This window comes from Rhinopithecus roxellana, chromosome 10 (genome assembly GCF_007565055.1).
Source record: "Rhinopithecus roxellana isolate Shanxi Qingling chromosome 10, ASM756505v1, whole genome shotgun sequence".
In the NCBI taxonomy this organism is placed as follows: Eukaryota; Metazoa; Chordata; class Mammalia; order Primates; family Cercopithecidae; genus Rhinopithecus; species Rhinopithecus roxellana.
This window is the reverse complement of record NC_044558.1, coordinates 95,899,405-95,916,049: the sequence shown is the minus strand read 5'-3', so window position 1 is coordinate 95,916,049 and position 16,645 is coordinate 95,899,405. Positions and strand designations below refer to the sequence as shown.

Sequence of the window (16,645 nt, the reverse complement as noted above, 5' to 3'; positions counted from 1 at the left end):
ACAAAAATAGGCCGGGCACGGTGGCTCAAGCCTGTAATCCCAGCACTTTCGGAGGCCGAGACGGGCGGATCACAAGGTCAGGAGATCGAGACCATCCTGGCTAACATGGTGAAACCCCGTCTCTACTAAAAGATACAAAAAACTAGCAGGGCGAGGTGGCGGGCGCCTGTAGTCCCAGCTACTCGGGAGGCTGATGCAGGAGAATTGCATAAACCCGCGAGGCGGAGCTTGCAGAGATCCGGCCACTGCACTCCAGCCTGGGCGACAGAGTGAGACTCCGTCTCAAAAAAAAAAAAAAAAAAAACAACAAAAATAGCCCAGTGTGGTGGCATGCACCTGTAATCCCAGCTACTCAGGAGGCTGAGGCAGGAGAATCACTTGAACCCAGGAGGCCGAGGTTGCAGTGATCCAAGATCGTGCCACTGCACTGCAGACTGGGAGACAGAGCAAGACTCCGACTCAAAAAACAAAAAATTCTTATCACCGCAGCAATAAAGTGGCTGTTTCCCTTAATGTTTTGTTTGCTGGTGAGTTTCTGCTGTCAGTTCTCTCATTCCCTCTATCACCCACCCGATTGAGACTTGGAGCATGTACACTGATAGCTGTAAGGATTTTTTTCCAGGTTTTTTGTTCCTGTTCCAGGAACAGCAACACAAGAAAGAATCAAGTTTATCCAGATGAAGAGGATAAGCACATGTTTCTGAATGTGTGTGAGCCAATCCCACTGTCTCACTAATAGCGGGCAGTTGTGTAACTTTGCCAACTACGAGATTATTTCAGGCCTTCGTTTGATCAGCAGAGGCATTTAATAAAGTGCCTCTTAACCCATCAGCTAATTAATATTCAGTGGGGCCTTGAACTTGGTTGCTGAAGTTGAAACTATCTATGTTCTGCTTATGTCATTTGCCACTTAGCAAATGTTAAACTTCTTTGTCCTTCTTACTGATGCTGAGACATGAACACTTAAGGGGACAGATACAAAGGTGAGTTAGTGTACCTTAGACAGGCTTGGAAAACCTGGGTTGTGTGAGGTGGAGGGTGGCAGATGAGGCCTGACTCTAGAGCCAGGCTCCCTGTTAGGAAGCCAGCAGGTGAAAAGCACAGCACCTAGGTAAGAGGAGGACGTTCCTGGGGTTCCCACTCCGGAGCAGGCCAGGTGAGGCCCCTGGGCACAGATTCACGTCGCTGAGCCGTGGGCTAGGCATCCAAGATGAAAAGCCTAGAGCCTGCTCTCCGCATGTGCACCCTTGGTCATCAGGGGCTCAGGCTCAACTTAGGAAACTAGCCTCAAGATTCCTGTTCCCACTGACTCAGGGTGGGGGCCACACAGAGGACCAAGATGGTCTGAGAGTGAAGAGGAGTGAGGGCGGTTGACTGTGTTGAGAGAGAGGAGGACTAGCTAGCAGCCTCTTGCTGGAGGCCCCCTAAAGGTAACAGTGAGTTTATGAAGCACTTCCTGCATGCCAGGTACCAAGGCACAGGGGATCTGATAATTCACCTGAGGCTAGTGGGGAACCTGGAAGGGGCGCCCGGTTGTCTGGTTCTGCAGCCTGGCCTCAGAGCTCAGCAGGAGGATGGCAAGATAGTAAAGAAGGCTTGATTGAGGAGGCTGAGATGAGGCAGTGCTTGAGGACAGGAGTTCAAGACCAGCCTGGCCAACATAGTAAGACTCCGTCTCCTTAAAAAAAAAATTTTTTTTTGGCTAGGCATGGTGGCTCACGCCTGTACTCCCAGCATTTTGGGAGGCCAGGGCAGGTGGATCACGAGGTCAAGAGTTCAAGACTAGCCTGGCCAACATAGTGAAACCCCATCTTTGCTAAAAATACAAAAAAATAGCCGGGCATGGTGGCGGGTGCCTGTAAGCCCAGCTACTTGGGAGACTGAGGCAGGAGAATCGCTTGAACCCGGGAGGCAAAGGTTGCAGTGAGCCAAAATCATGCCATTGCACTCCAGCCCCGGCGACAGTGTGAGACTCTGTCTCAAAAAAAAAAAAAAATTTTTTTTTTTAAGGCTTTTGATCAAGAAAAGTGGATGGGCTGAAATGAGCAAATAGGAAGGAAACTCCTAGTTAAAGGGGGATGAGTATTTTTATTTGGGTATAGCTCATGGCTAAAGAAACTTAAAAACCTAAATGTTCAGTTTCAAAAGTGAATTCCAGCTGGGCGCAGTGGCTCACGCCTGTGATCCCAGCACTTTGGGAAGCTGAGGCGAGTGGATCACCTGAGGTTGGGAGTTCGAGACCAGCCTCAACATGGAGAAACCCCATCTCTACTAAAAATACAAAATTAGCCGGGCGTGGTGCATGTCTATAATCCCAGCTACTAGGGAGGCTGAGGCAGGGGAATTGCTTGAACCTGGGAGGCGGAGGTTGCAGTGAGCTGAGATTGGGCCATTGCACTGCAGCCTGGGCAACAAGAGGGAAACTGTCTCAAAAAAAAAAAAAAAAAAGTGAATTCCAGCTAAATTCTGAAAGTCCTTGTTCTCTGAACTCATTAGTTGAAGATTCTAAGCCCCACTATTAACTGTAATGCAATTTGAGCAAATCCCTTTTAGGAAGAAAGTGACAGCTATATGAAACTACATAGTGTGGGCGTATGATAATAACAGATAACTCTTCTCAGCACTTACTGTGGTGTCAAGCACTGTGCTAAGTTAAGGCCTTTCCCCTTGTAAGAACTGTAAGGTAGGTGTTTTTTTATTGTTCAGTTTTTTATTTTTATTTTTTATTTATTTATTTTTTTTGAGACGGAGTCTCGCTCTGTCGCCCAGGCTGGAGTGCAGTGGCCGGATCTCAGCTCACTGCAAGCTCCGCCTCCCGGGTTTACGCCATTCTCCTGCCTCAGCCTCCTGAGTAGCTGGGACTACAGGCGCCCGCCACCTCACCCGGCTAGATTTTTGTATTTTTTTAGTAGAGACGGGGTTTCACTGTGTTAGCCAGGATGGTCTCGATCTCCTGACCTCGTGATCCGCCCGTCTCAGCCTCCCAAAGTGCTGGGATTACAGGCTTGAGCCACCGCACCCGGCTATTGTTCAGTTTTACAAGCGAGCACACTGAAGCTCAGGAGAAATTAAGCAACTTGTCAAACAGTACATGAGAGATTTTGTTTTATGTATTATATATAAACATACACATTGATTTTCAAAACATTTTTATTGAGATATTATAGTTCACTTATATAATCTACATTTAAAGGTTATTCAATGGTTTTTAGTATATTTGCTGAGTTGTACAACTATCACTACTGTCAAATTCAGAATTTTTGTTTTTCTTTTTTTTTTTTTTGGTGGTGTTTTTGAGACAGGGTCTCACTCTCTTTCCTAGGTTGGCACGATCACAGCTCACTGCACCCTTGACCTTCTGGGCTTAAGCGATCCACCTCAGCCTCCCAAATAGCTAGGACGACAAGCAAGCACTACCACTAATTTTTAAAGATTTTTTTTGTAGAGAAAATGTGTCCCTGTGTTGCCCAGACTGGCCTCAAACTCCTGGGCTCAAGCAGTCCTCCCGCCTTGGCCTGCCAAAGTGCTGAGATTACAGGTGTTAGCCACTGCACCCAGCCTGTAACATTTTCCTCACCCGAAAAAGAAACCCCATACCTGTAACAGTCACTCCTCATTTCTCCCCAACCCCTCCAGCTCCAGGCAATCTGCTAACCTACTTCTTGTCTCTAGAGTTGCCTATTCTGGACATTTTATATAAATAGAATCGTATGTGGCCTTTTGTTTCTTCTTTCACTTAGCATAATGTTTTGGAGGTTCATCTACGTTGTGGCATGTTTCAGGTACTTAATTCCTTTTTATCACTGAGTATATCCCATTACATGGATGTACTATGTTTTGTTAGACAAAAATGTTTCTCCATTGGTCAGTTGATTGACATTTGGGTTGTCCCCACTTTTTGGCTATTATGAATAATGCTGCTGGGTCTATTTGTGTATATGTTTTTGTGGGTTTCTTTTTTTTGAGACAGTCTTGCTTGGTTGCCCAGGCTGGAGTGCAGTGGCACGATCTCAGCTCACTGTAACCTCTGCCCCCTAGGTTTAAGTGATTCTTTTGTCTCAGCCTCCCTAGCAGCTGGGATTACAGATGCGCACCACCATGCCTGGCTCATTTTTGTATTTTTAGTAGAGATGCGGTTTCACCATGTTGGCCAGGCTGGTCTTGAACTCCTGACCTCAAGTGATCCGCCCACCTTAGCCTCCCAAAGTGCTGGGATTACAGGTGTGAGCCACCGTGCCCAGCCCCATGTATAAGTTTTTGTATGGGTATATGTTTTCATTTATCTTGGGTATATACCTTGGAGAGGAATTCCTGGGTCATGTAGTTACTCTACGTTTAACTTTTTGAGGAACTGCCAATAATTTATCAAAGTGGCTACACTGTTTTACATTTCCACCAGCAGTGTATGAGGGTTCCAGTCTCTTCACATCCTTGGCAACACTTGGTATTATCTGTTGTTTTGTTTGTACCCATCCTAGTGGGTGTGAAGTGGCATCTCGTTGTGGTTTTGATTTGCATTTATCTTATGATTACTAATGTTGAGCATCTTTTCATGTGCTTATTGGCAATTTGTGTATCTTCCTTGGAGAAATGTCTACTCAAATCCTTTGCCCATTTAAAAATTGAGTTATTTGACTTGTTCAGTTGTTAAGGTTCTTTGTATATTCTGGACAGTAGGCCTTTATCAGTATGTGATTTGCAAATATCTTCTCCCATACCATGGGTTGTCTTTTTTTTTTTTTTGAGATGGAATTTCACTCTTGTTGCCCAGGCTGGAGTGCGATGGTGTGATCTCGGCTCACCACAACCTCCGCCTCCCAGATTCAAGCAATTCTCCTGCCTCAGCCTCCTGAGTAGCTGGGATTACAGGCATGCACCACCACACCCAGCTAATTTTGTATTTTTAGTAGAGACAGAGTTTCTCCCTGTTGATCAGGCTGATCTCAAACCCTACTTCAGGTGATCCTCCCGCCTCGGCCTCCCAAAGTGCTGGGATTATGGCTGTGAGCGATTGAGCCCAGCCAAAATTTTGTTCTTTTGCATGTAGATATTCAGTTGTTCAAGCAGCACTTGTTGAAAGGACAGTTCTTTCCCAATGAATTATTTTGGCACCCTCGTTGAAAATAAATGACCATAAATGTGTGGGTTTATTTCTGGACTCTAAATTGTATTCCATTGACCTGTATGTCTGTCCTTATGCCAGTACTACATTGTCTTGATTGCTGTAGCTTTGTGTAGTACGTTTTGAAATTGGCAAACGTGAAATGTGAGCCCTCAGACCTCTCTCTTCAAGGTGGCCATTCTAGGTTTCTTGCATTTCCATATGAATTCTAAGATCAGCTTGTCAATGTCTGCAAAAAGCCAGCTGAGATTTTGATAGGAGTTGAATTGAATCTATACCTCAGTTTGGAGAGTTTTGTCATTTTAACAATGCTGTCTTGTAAACCATGAGCATGAGGATGTTTTTCAATTTACTTAGGTCTTCTTTAATTTTGTGGGTTTTTTTTTTTTTTTTTTTTTTTTTTTTTAAGACGGAGTTTTCACTGTTGTTGCCCAGGCTGAAGTGCAGTGGTGAAATCTTGGCTTACTGCAACCTCCACCTCCCAGGTTCAAGCGATTCTCCTGCCTCAGCCTCCCAAGTAGCTGGAATTACAGGCATGCGCCACCACGCCCAGCTAATTTTGTAGTTTTAGTAGACTACATGTTGGTCAGACTGGTCTCAAACTCCCGACCTCAGGTGATCTGCCCTCCTCAGCCTCCCAAGTGCTGGGATTATAGGCTTGAGCCACCACACCTGGCCAGGTCTTCTTTAAATTTTTTAAACAATGTTTTATGATTTTAAGAGTATGTAAGCTTTATATTTATTTTGTTATGTTTATTCCTAAATGTTTTATTTTTTTGATGCTATTATAGATGGAATTGTTTTCTTAATTTCATTTTGAGTTGCTCATTACAAGTATATAGAAATATAATTGATTAGTTATTGATCTTGTGTCCTGCAACCTTGCTGAACTCACTTAATAGTTGTAATAGTTTTTTGGTAGATTCCTTATGATTTTATACACAAGATCATGTCATCTTCCTTTCCATTCTGGATCTTTTTATTTCTTTGTCTTGCCCAGTTGCCGTGGTTAGAATCTCTAGTACAATGTTGAATAGATGTGGTGAAAGAGGACATCCTCATCTTGTTCCTCATCTTAGAGGGGAAGCATCCAGTCTTTCGCCATTAACTATGATGTTAGTTGTGGGTTGTTTAGAGATGCTCTTTGGGGAAGTTTCCTTTTATTCCTAGTATGTTGAGAGTTTTTTTTTTTTCTTTTAATCATGAAGGGATGTTGGAGTTTTGTCAGATGTTTTTGCTGCAGCTGTTGAGATGATCGTGTATTTTTGTTTTATCCCATGATATGGTGTGATACGTTAATTGACTATCTAAAGTTATACCATTCTTGTATTTGTAGGATAAGTCTCAGTTGGTCATAGTATAAAATACCCTTTTTATATGTTGCTGAATTTAGTTTGCCAGTATATTGTTGAGGATTTTTGCATCTACATCATAAGAGATATTAGTGTGTGGTTTTCTTTTCTTATGAAGCATTTGTCATCAGGATAATAGTGGGTTCATAAAATGAATTGGAAAGTTTTCTTTCTGCATCTATTTATTGAAAGAGTTTGTGAGACATTGGTATTAATTCTTCTTTAAATGTTTCATAGAATTCACCAGTGAAGGCCAGACATGGTGGCTCATACCTGTAATCCCAGCACTTTGGGAAGCTGAGGTGGGCATATCATATGAGGTTAGGAGTTCAAGACCAGCCTGGCCAACATTGCAAAACCCCAGTTTTACTAAAAGTACATAAATTAGCCAGGTGTGGTGGTGGGCACCTATAATCCCAGCTACTCAGGAGGCTGAGGCACAAGAAATCACTTGAACCTGGGAGGCGGAGGTTATAGTGAGCTGAGATTGTGCCACTATGTTCCAGCCTGGGCGACAGAGCAAGACTCAATCTCAAACAAAACAAAACAAAAAAACCATCTGGGCCTGCATTTTTTTGGTGGGCAGTTTTAAAATTACTAATTCAATTTCTTGTTATAAACTTATTCAGATTTTCGGTTTCTTTTTGAGTCAGTTTTGCTAGTTTGCATTTCTGTAGGGATTTATCTTGTTCATCTAAGTTGTCTAATTTGTTGGCATACAGCTGTTCATCATCTTCTTTTATTTTATTTTATTTTTTGAGATGAAGTTTCACTCTTGTTGCCCAGGCTGGAGTACAATGGCACAATCTCGGCTCGTCGCAACCTCTGCCTCCCGGGTTCAAGCAATTCTCCTGCCTCAGCCTCCCGAGTAGCTGGGGCTACAGGCATGCACCACCACACCCAGCTAATTTTGTATTTTTAGTAGAGATGGGGTTTCTCCATGTTGGTCAGGCTGGTCTCGAACTCCCAACCTCAGGTGATCCACCTGCCTCAGCCTCCCAAAGTATTGGCATTACAGGCATGAGCCAACGCTCCTGGCCCATAGTTTTCTTTTATAATCCTTTTTATTTCTGTAGAGTTGCTAATAATATTCCATCTTTAATTCCTGATTTTAGTAACTTAAGTCTTCTCTCGTTTTTCCCTGGTCTATCTAACTAAATGTTCGTCAATATTGCTGACATTCTCCAAGAACCAACTTTTGGTTTTGCTGATTTTCTCTATTGTTTTCTCTTCTCTATTTTACTCATTCCCCCTCTACTCTTTATTCACTTATTGTTTTAAAATCACACTGTCACCATAATACAATTACAGCATTTTTTTTTTCTACTGCCTCTTACTTCAGATGAGAGAGGTGCAGGAAGGTCTGAAGAGTTATAATTATCCAAGAAAAGTGTGCTGCCCTGTCTTATCCATAGGTGCTCCTCTATGGTCCAAACTAGAAAAAAAGTTAACATTGTAATGTATTTGGCTTTTATTTTGTGCATCATCTCTAACTGTTGCCTAGGAGTTTGAGTGTTTTTTGTTTGTTTGTTTTTGTTTTGTTTTGTTTTTGAGATGGGAGTCTCACTCTGTCACCCAGGCTGGAGTGCAGTGGCATGATCTCGGCTCACTGCAACCTCTTCCTCCCGGGTTCAAGCAATTCTCCTGCCTCAGCCTCCCGAATAGCTGGGACAATATAGGCACTCACCACCTTGCCCGGCTAATTTTTTTATTTGTGGTAGAGATAGGGTTTCACCATGTTGGTCAGGTTGGTCTCGAACTCCTGACTCGGGTGATCCACCTGCCTCGGCCTCCCAAAGTGCTGGGATTACAGGCGTGAGCCACCGCGCCTGACTGAGTTTGAGTGTTAATCCTTACTCTGTGCTTTTAGTTTTGCTCTGGGGTGTGAATTGTAGTAAGTAGTTTCCCCTTTCCCATGATAAACATTTTTACACACCTCCCCTGTGGCAGGTAGTGTGCTAAACCTAGCACCTTTCATTTCGATTGAATTTGTTAGGTAAGAAAATACTTAGTTTATGTAATAGACGTGTGGGAAGATAATGAGTTTGCTAATTATTTCTTTCCTGCTAAACTTCAACTGAATTCATAGTTCATAAGTTCATCGTCTTGTTACTTTTAAGAAAATATTTAATGCAAGTTAAGAGACTAGAGTAAGAGAATCTAGAAGACGTTAATATGACTTGGATGCTCCCCTTTGGAATTCTCCATCTCTTTGGTGCGATGGACAAGTCATAACCTTGGGAAGAGTTAGGGAATCATGGGAGATGTGTGGACTGGGCTCCAGAAGACAGGAAGGTATTTTAGCACTGGGGGAATACTGAGGCCTGGGATTGGTCCAGGAGGACTTATGTTCAGCTAGCAGATGTCTTCAATCACATTTCTTATTCCTCAATAAGAGTTATCTTCACTATAATAGCCATGACATAGTGTTCGCAAAACAGGGAGGTTTGATAGCTATTGGATTGTGGCAGTTTACCCATGATCCTGCTTCACTTTCCTAAGTGGCACTTTCTGTGTATCTTCAGAGACTGCAGGAGTAGTACCTGAATAACAGCTAGCATCTCAAATAAAAATAAAGCACATTTTCTAAGATGTATTATGGCATTTAAAAAGTTTTTACAGGCTGGGCATGGTGGCTTATGCCTTTAATCCCAGCTACTAGGGAGGCTGATATGGGAGGATCTCTTGAACCCAAGAGGTCAAGGTCAAGTGATCACGCCACTGCACACCAACCTGGGTGACAGAGTGAGAGACCTTGTTTAAAAAAAAAAAAAAAGGTTGTACCTTCTAAAAGTCCATGGCAGTTTATTGTATCCTTGAAAGAACTTTCAGAGTCACATTTTTGCAGGCAGCGCCCAGGCCTTGAGATTTAGCGCACACTAGAGAAATTGCTGCGTGGCTCTGGAGACGCGGTACAGGTGCCAAAAGGGGGGCAAGAGTGGCAGAATAGGAATGAAGAGGTAAGAGCCAGGTGTGCATGTCTAGCATGGGGAAGAAAACCCTCGATGGGATGGACGGAAGTGACGCATGTGCGCTTGCCTATTTCTCTGTGAGTAGATCTGCACACCTGCCCGGCAGATCATGCTTGTGGTCTGAAGGACCCACACGTGCTGCTGGAGTTTACGTGCTACTTCAGGGCACGTGAAACTCAATACACAATTATGAGAGTGGAGTTTTGGTGGGAATCCAGCTAGAGAATGTAATTTTATTCTGACCCAAATTATCTTCTCTGCTTTCAGTTTTGATTAAAGTCCTGTACTTCCTGTTCTAGACTTGAATGCTGATATGTGCTTGAGAAATCCCCCATGTTCTGTGTTGTCCGGTGATTGCATTTCATGAAAGCTCCTGGCTTTATTTAGACTTAATTTAAGTGCTGTTGAGAGCTTAAAGTTGTGTTGGATCATCTGGAGCCTGTTGCCAACATTTATTTATTAGGCACTTAACTTTACAGAAAAAGGAATTCAGTAATTCAGTAACTATCATCTTTATATGTAATCCCCAAATTCGTATTTTAATTGTGCCCAAATGCAAACATAACCTTCTTACATGTGTTGCTCTAATTAATGCATAAATATGTTTTCCATTTTTTGTACTTGAAATATCTGTCAAACACATTTCCCTATTTTAATGTAATACATCCAGTTATAGAAATGCCAGTGTTTCCTTCACAGAATGTGGAGGCTGTGGACCCACGAGGTCGAACATTACTGCATCTTGCTGTTTCCTTGGGACATTTGGAATCTGCTCGAGTCTTACTCCGACATAAAGCAGATGTGACAAAAGAAAATCGCCAAGGATGGACAGGTAAGTATACTTTTACAATAATTTAAAGTCCTCCTGGGCAACATGGTGAAACCCTGTCTCTACAAAAAAATACAAAAATTAGCCAGGTGCGGTGGTGCATGTCTGTAGTCCCAGGTACTAGGGAGGCTGAGGGGGTAGGATCACCTGAGCCGGGGGAGGTTGACACTGCAGTGAACCGTAATTGCGTCACTGCCCACTCCACCCTGGGCAATAGAGCGAGACCTTGTCTCAAAAAGAAGGTCATTCATTTTGGTTTATCTTTCTGAATAAAGGCCAGTCTCAATCATACTTTTCCTCGGAGTCATCTTTATCTTAAGATTTCTCTCTTGGGACAAAGGATGGGGACAAGGAAATGGGAGCCCAGGACGATACAGGTTGTGTCCCGGGCCAGAAACCCTCGCTAGAGAATGACTCCTCATCCAGAAACAGCTCTCAGTGCAAACTTCTTCCACCGTACATGAACGTGGAGGCTGGTTTTCCTTGAGGAATATGGTTACCTCCATTGAATCCATCAAAATAGGCAAAAATCAAAAATAAATTGTGGCTAAAAGTAGCCTCTTCCTGGGAAATCCTGGCATTCCATTGGTCAGAGTAATTTTGTATTGACTAAGCAGGGATACTGTAGGCCAAGCCCTGCCTGCCAGGTCTACATATAACCACAGTTACATGTTGTGTGATCGTATAGTTAAAGCCAGCTCTCTAAACACATTGTCAGGATTTCGGAACCAGTGGTAAGAAGAGGGGTGGGGAGAGGTGGAAGGGGTTTGATCAAGATGCTAAGGGTACTCTGTGTTTTTTACTCAGTGAAGAACTAGCAATCAGAAGTCATAATCATCATGGTAAGGTTGGACTGCAGCCCTTTTCTTCTGAGGAAAATACTGATCTTTGATCTAGATACTTTTTCAGCCTGGTTTTGGAATTTGTCAGAGAGTATGAGAATTAAATTTCACCCTTTTGTTTTCCAGTTTTACATGAGGCTGTGAGCACTGGCGATCCTGAGATGGTATACACAGTTCTTCAACATCGAGACTACCACAACACATCCATGGCCCTTGAGGGAGTTCCTGAGCTGCTCCAGAAAATTCTCGAGGTATTCATGAAAATGTGTTCAGGCTATAATCTGAGCTAAATGCTGATACAATTACTGTAGACACAGTTTGACATCCTTGTGTGCCTTCCTACAGAATTTTCTGATTCATGAATATGAAATACTGAATACCAATAACATTGTTCCTTGCCCTTCTAATTTGTAGAAGTGTGAGCTCTTTCACAAATTACACATCTAAGTCACTGGGCTTACCCTTTTAAGTACTATTTAAAGATTATAATTCGGCCAGGCATAGTGGCTCATGCCTATATTCCCAGCACTTTCGGAGGCTGAGGCAGGAGATTTGCTTAAGCCCAGGAGTTTGAGACCGGCCTGGGCACCAAACAAAGCAAAACTCTGGCTCTAAAAAAAAAATTAGCAGGACATGCTAGTGCACACCTGTTGTCTGAGCTACTTTCGGAAGAGGCTGGGGTAGGAGGATTGCTTGAACCCAGAAGGTTGAGGCTGCAGTGAGCCATGATCACACCCCTGCACTTCAGTCTGGGCAACAGAGCAAGACCTAAAATAATAACAACAAATATAATAATAAAATAATAAATGATAATAAAGTAAAAATTAGAACTTAAGGAAAATGGACATCAAACAGTTAATTTGTTTAGGTGCCTGTTTTCTTGAAAGTAGCCTCCTGAGCATCAATAATCTTAAGGAAGTTGTGATAAGCATCACTTACTATGCAGGAATTTTCAGATCCTGTTAAGGCTCAGAGGTCTGTGTGCAACTTTTCCTTGCCAGTCTTGTCACTTCTAGCTATAGTATTTTGAGACCTTTAGTCCATTGCCCTAATTCATTTATAGAGAAAAATTAATAGCTCTATCAAGAAAAGGAACAACTTTATTATAAATAAGACAATCAGCCAGGCCCGGTGGCTCACGCCTGTAATCCCAGCACTTTGGGAGGCTAAAGCGGGCAGATCATGAGGTCAGGAGTTCGAGACCAACCTGGCCAATATGGTGAAACCCTGTCTCTACTAAATACAAAAATTAGCTGGGTGTGGTGGCATGCACCTGTAGTCCCAGCTACTTACTCAGGAGGCTGAGGCAGAAGAATTGCTGAACCCAGGAGGTGGAGTTTGCCGTAAGCCAAGATCGTGCCAGTAAGCTCCAGCCTGGTGACAGAGCAAGACTCTGTCTAAAAAAGTAAAAAAAGGCCGGGTGCGGTGGCTCAAACCTGTAATCCCAGCACTTTGGGAGGCCGAGACGGGCGGATCACGAGGTCAGGAGATCGAGACCATCCTGGCTAATACGGTGAAACCCTGTCTCTAATCGAAAATACAAAAAACTAGCCGGGCGACGAGGCGAGCGCCTGTAGTCCCAGCTACTCCGGAGGCTGAGACAGGAGAATGGCGTGAACCCGGGAGGCGGAGCTTGCAGTGAGCTGAGATCCGGCCACTGCACTCCAGCCTGGGCGGCAGAGCAAGACTCCGTCTCAAAAAAAAAAAAAAAAGTTAAAAAAAAAAGACAATTGTTGGTCATTTTTTGAGCCGTCTTTAAAAAGAATGTCTTTTTCTTTTTCTTTTTTTTTTTTTTGAGACGGAGTTTCCCTCTTATTGCCCAGGCTGGAGTGCAAATGGCGTGATCTCAGCTCACTGCAACCTCCGCCTCCCAGGTTCAAGTGATTCTCCTGCCTCAGCCTCCTGAGTAGCTGGGATTACAGGTGCGTGCCACCACGGTCAGCTAATTTTTTGTATTTTTAGTAGAGACAGGGTTTCATCATGTTGGCCAGGCTGGTCTCGAATTCCTAACCTCAGGTGATCCACCTGCCTCGACCTCCCAGATTGCGTGGATTAGAGGCGTGAGCCACTGCGCCTGGCCTAAAAAGAATTTCTAAGCTAAGTCATGCCCAAGGTATTCATTTCCCATATATACTACAGTTAAATCTCTCATAAAATATGAAATATTTGTGTGCATTGTTTTAAAAATAGGTGTGTATTTTTGAGTGTGCAAAGATAACATGGATTTCTTGTTTTCTTCCTAACTTAACTGCAGGAGGAACTAAAAACATCATCTGCCCATTTGGCAAAGTGGAAAATTACTTTTTTAACATGAGGTCACCCTTCACTTAAAAAATTTAGTGTCGGCCGGGCGTGGTGGCTCACGCCTGTAATCCCGGCACTTTGGGAGGCTGAGGAGGGCACATCACAAGGTCAGGAAATCGAGACCATCCTGGCTAACACAGTGAAACCCTGTCTCTACTGAAAATACAAAAAATTAGCCGGGCATGGTGGCAGGTGCCTGTAGTCCCAGCTATTGGGGAGGCTAAAGCAGGAGAATGGCATGAACCTGGGAGGCGGAGCTTGCAGTGAGCCGAGATTGCGCCACTGCACTCCAGCCTGGGTGACAGAGCGAGACTCATCTCAAAAAAAAAAAATTTAATGTCAAGGATTTTCATTTTTTTACTCATATTGGTCCATTGCAATAGACTGCACTGAATTGTATTCTTTGCTTCAAGTTATAGAGAGCCCATAAATGACCTGTGTACTTAGCGGCTCCAGAAGCTGTCATTAATGTCTTGTCTTTCAACAGTATCTCCTTATAACATATGCCAGCCTTTCTTACCACCTGTCTCTTGGAGGTTGTCTTTGCTCATCATTGGAATGCTGGCAGATTTTACTCCAGGGTAGATTCTTGGCCCTCCTGCCCTGTGCTTTGGTAAAAATCATGGCAAAGCCTTGCAAGTGTGTAGGAACAGGAAGAACACCTGGAATTTCTAGCATTTCTCTTCTTGAAGGGTAACTTTTGGATTTCTGAGTCTTTAGGAACCTATAGGAATGGTAGGTAAGAAAATAATCCTAAACAGGGCTGCTCTGATGGTTTAAAACTTTAGAAAGCCAAATTCTACATGTTTCAGAGGAAAGTGGAGAAAAGTGTTCTGTTAACTGGAGGGAAAATCAACTTCCTGAGGAAGTGAAATCTAGCAACCTCTTTCAGTTTCACAGAGCAGTTCAATAAGTAGGAAGCACTTGCCAGTACACAAAGCCTTTTACAGTCAAGTTCCTCGTTGAATGGATGGAATTAACATTCTCTGCCCTTTGCCTAGAATAGATGGTTACCCATATTGCTTGGCAGTGCTTAAGCCCATCTTCCCAGGCTCATCTTTCTCTTACTGTTAGGAACCTGACTGGATCCCTGAATCAGGTTTGACTTTTATCCCCCTCCAGTCCTCTTATCCTCTTTCTTTCTGTTCACTGTTCACTTTCTTTCTTTCTTTCTTTCTTTCTTGAGATGGGGTCTCACTCTGTCGCCTGGGCTGGAATAGTGCGATCTCGCCTCACTGCAACCTCTGTCTCCCAGGTTCAAGTGATTCTCCTGCCTTAGCCTCCCCAGTAGCTGGGATTACAGGCGTGTGCCACCATGCCCAGCTAAGTTTTGTATTTGTAGTGCAGATGGAGTTTCACCATATTGGCCGGGCTGGCCTCGAACTCCTGACGTTAACTGATCCACCCACCTCGGCCTCCCAACATGCTGGGATTACAGGCATGAGTGAGCCACTGCGCCCAGCTATCTGTTCACTTTCTTAACATCTAGACATATTTTATATCGAGGTAAAATAACACTTTAATATATAATAAGTAATGGGCTTACACTTGTTTTTTCTTTTTTTTTTTTTTGGGTATAGTATCTCGCTCTGTCACCCAGGCTGGAGTGCAATAGTGCAATCTTGGCTCTCTGTAGCCTCCACCTCCTGGCCTCAAGCAATCCTCCCACCTCAGCCTCCTGAGTAGCTGGGACTAGAGTGAGCCACCATAGCCAGCTACTTTTTGTATTTTTTGTAGAGATAGGGTTCCGCCATGTTGTCCAGGCTGGTGTCAAATTCCTGAGCGCAAGTCATCACCTGCCTCAGCCTCCCAAAGTGCTGGGATTACAGGCGTGAGCCACCTCACCCGGCTAGGGGCTTATATTTTGTTTCTTCTTATTTTCTCTTTTCTTTTTTCTTTTTTTTTTTATTTGAAACCCAGGGTTTTTAAGAACCCTGTTAACCCCTGCTTATGTTGTGTTGATAGTGCCAAGGGTAATCTGTTTTAAATCTTTGTCTGCCCTTCAGGCTCCGGATTTCTATGTGCAGATGAAATGGGAATTCACCAGCTGGGGTGAGTGGCTGTGGGCTTGTTATTTATTTCTCTTTCTAAATTTACTTAGCCCGCATGTAGGTTTATTTTTCCTTTGTAAAAGTTACATGTGCTTTTTTTTTAATCAAGGAAATATATGGTGAAGAATAAGGAAAAATAATCACCGATAGTCCCATTTAAACACAACTTTTAATGCTTTGTGTGTTTTTCTTTTTTTTTTTTTTTTTTTTTTTTTGAGAAGGAGTCTTGCTCTGTCACCCAGGCTGGAGTGCAGTGGCCAGATCTCAGCTCACTGCAAACTCCGCCTCCCGGGTTTACGCCATTCTCCTGCCTCAGCCTCCCAAGTAGCTGGGACTACAGGCACCCGCCACCTCGCCCGGCTAGTTTTTTGTATTTTTTAGTAGAGACGGGGTTTCACCGTGTTAGCCAGGATGGTCTCGATCTCCTGACCTCGTGATCCGCCCGTCTCGGCCTCCCAAAGTGCTGGGATTACAGGCTTGAGCCACCGCGCCCGGCCGCTTTGTGTGTTTTTCATCCAGTCTTCCCCCCAATGCATAGGACTTTTCCTCCCAAGCATTCATGAAGATAGTATATAGACAGTTTCATTTCTTCCTTTTGTCATTTATAGCTGACATCTGTATTATTAGTTTTAAAATGTCACTTTATTTTTATTTTTATTTTTTTGAGACAGAGTCTCACTCTGTTGCCCAGGCTGGAGTGTAGTGGCACAACCTTAGCTCACTGTAATCCTCGTCTCCCAGATTCAAGTGATTCTCATGCCTCAGCCTCCTGAGTAGCTGGGATTACAGCTGCATGCCACTGTGCCCAGCTAATTTTTGTATTTTTAGTAGAGAGTGGGTTTTCACCGTGTTAGCCAGGCTGGTCTCAAACTCCTGACCTCAGGTGATCCACCCACCCCAGTCCCCCAAAGTACTGGGATTACAGGCATGAGCTACCATGCCCAGCCTAATTTTTGTATTTTTAGTAGAGATGGGGTTTAATTATATTGGCCAGGCTGGTCTCGAACTCCTGACCTCAGCTGATCCACCTGCCCCAGCCCCGCAAAGTGCTGGCATTACAGGCATGAGCCACCGCACCCGGCCCAAAATGTCACTTTAAATTGCTAGAATTTTAATAAGTAGATTTACCATAATTTACTAATTTCCTTATGTGGTTTAGCTTGATTCTTTTAA

At 43.6% G+C, this 16,645-nt stretch overlaps 1 protein-coding gene across 2 annotated transcripts in view; it reads left to right on the top strand.

The window, feature by feature from the left end:
• Positions 1-16,645, top strand: part of ANKRD13A (ankyrin repeat domain 13A) — a 43,063-nt gene that overhangs the window by 3,357 nt on the left and 23,061 nt on the right. For both annotated transcript variants that reach the window (XM_010379320.2, XM_010379329.2), the window contains exons 2-4: positions 10,146-10,278; positions 11,244-11,368; positions 15,428-15,473. In XM_010379320.2, coding sequence (XP_010377622.1) covers positions 10,146-10,278; positions 11,244-11,368; positions 15,428-15,473 — 304 coding nt within the window. The remainder of the gene's footprint in view (positions 1-10,145; positions 10,279-11,243; positions 11,369-15,427; positions 15,474-16,645) is intronic.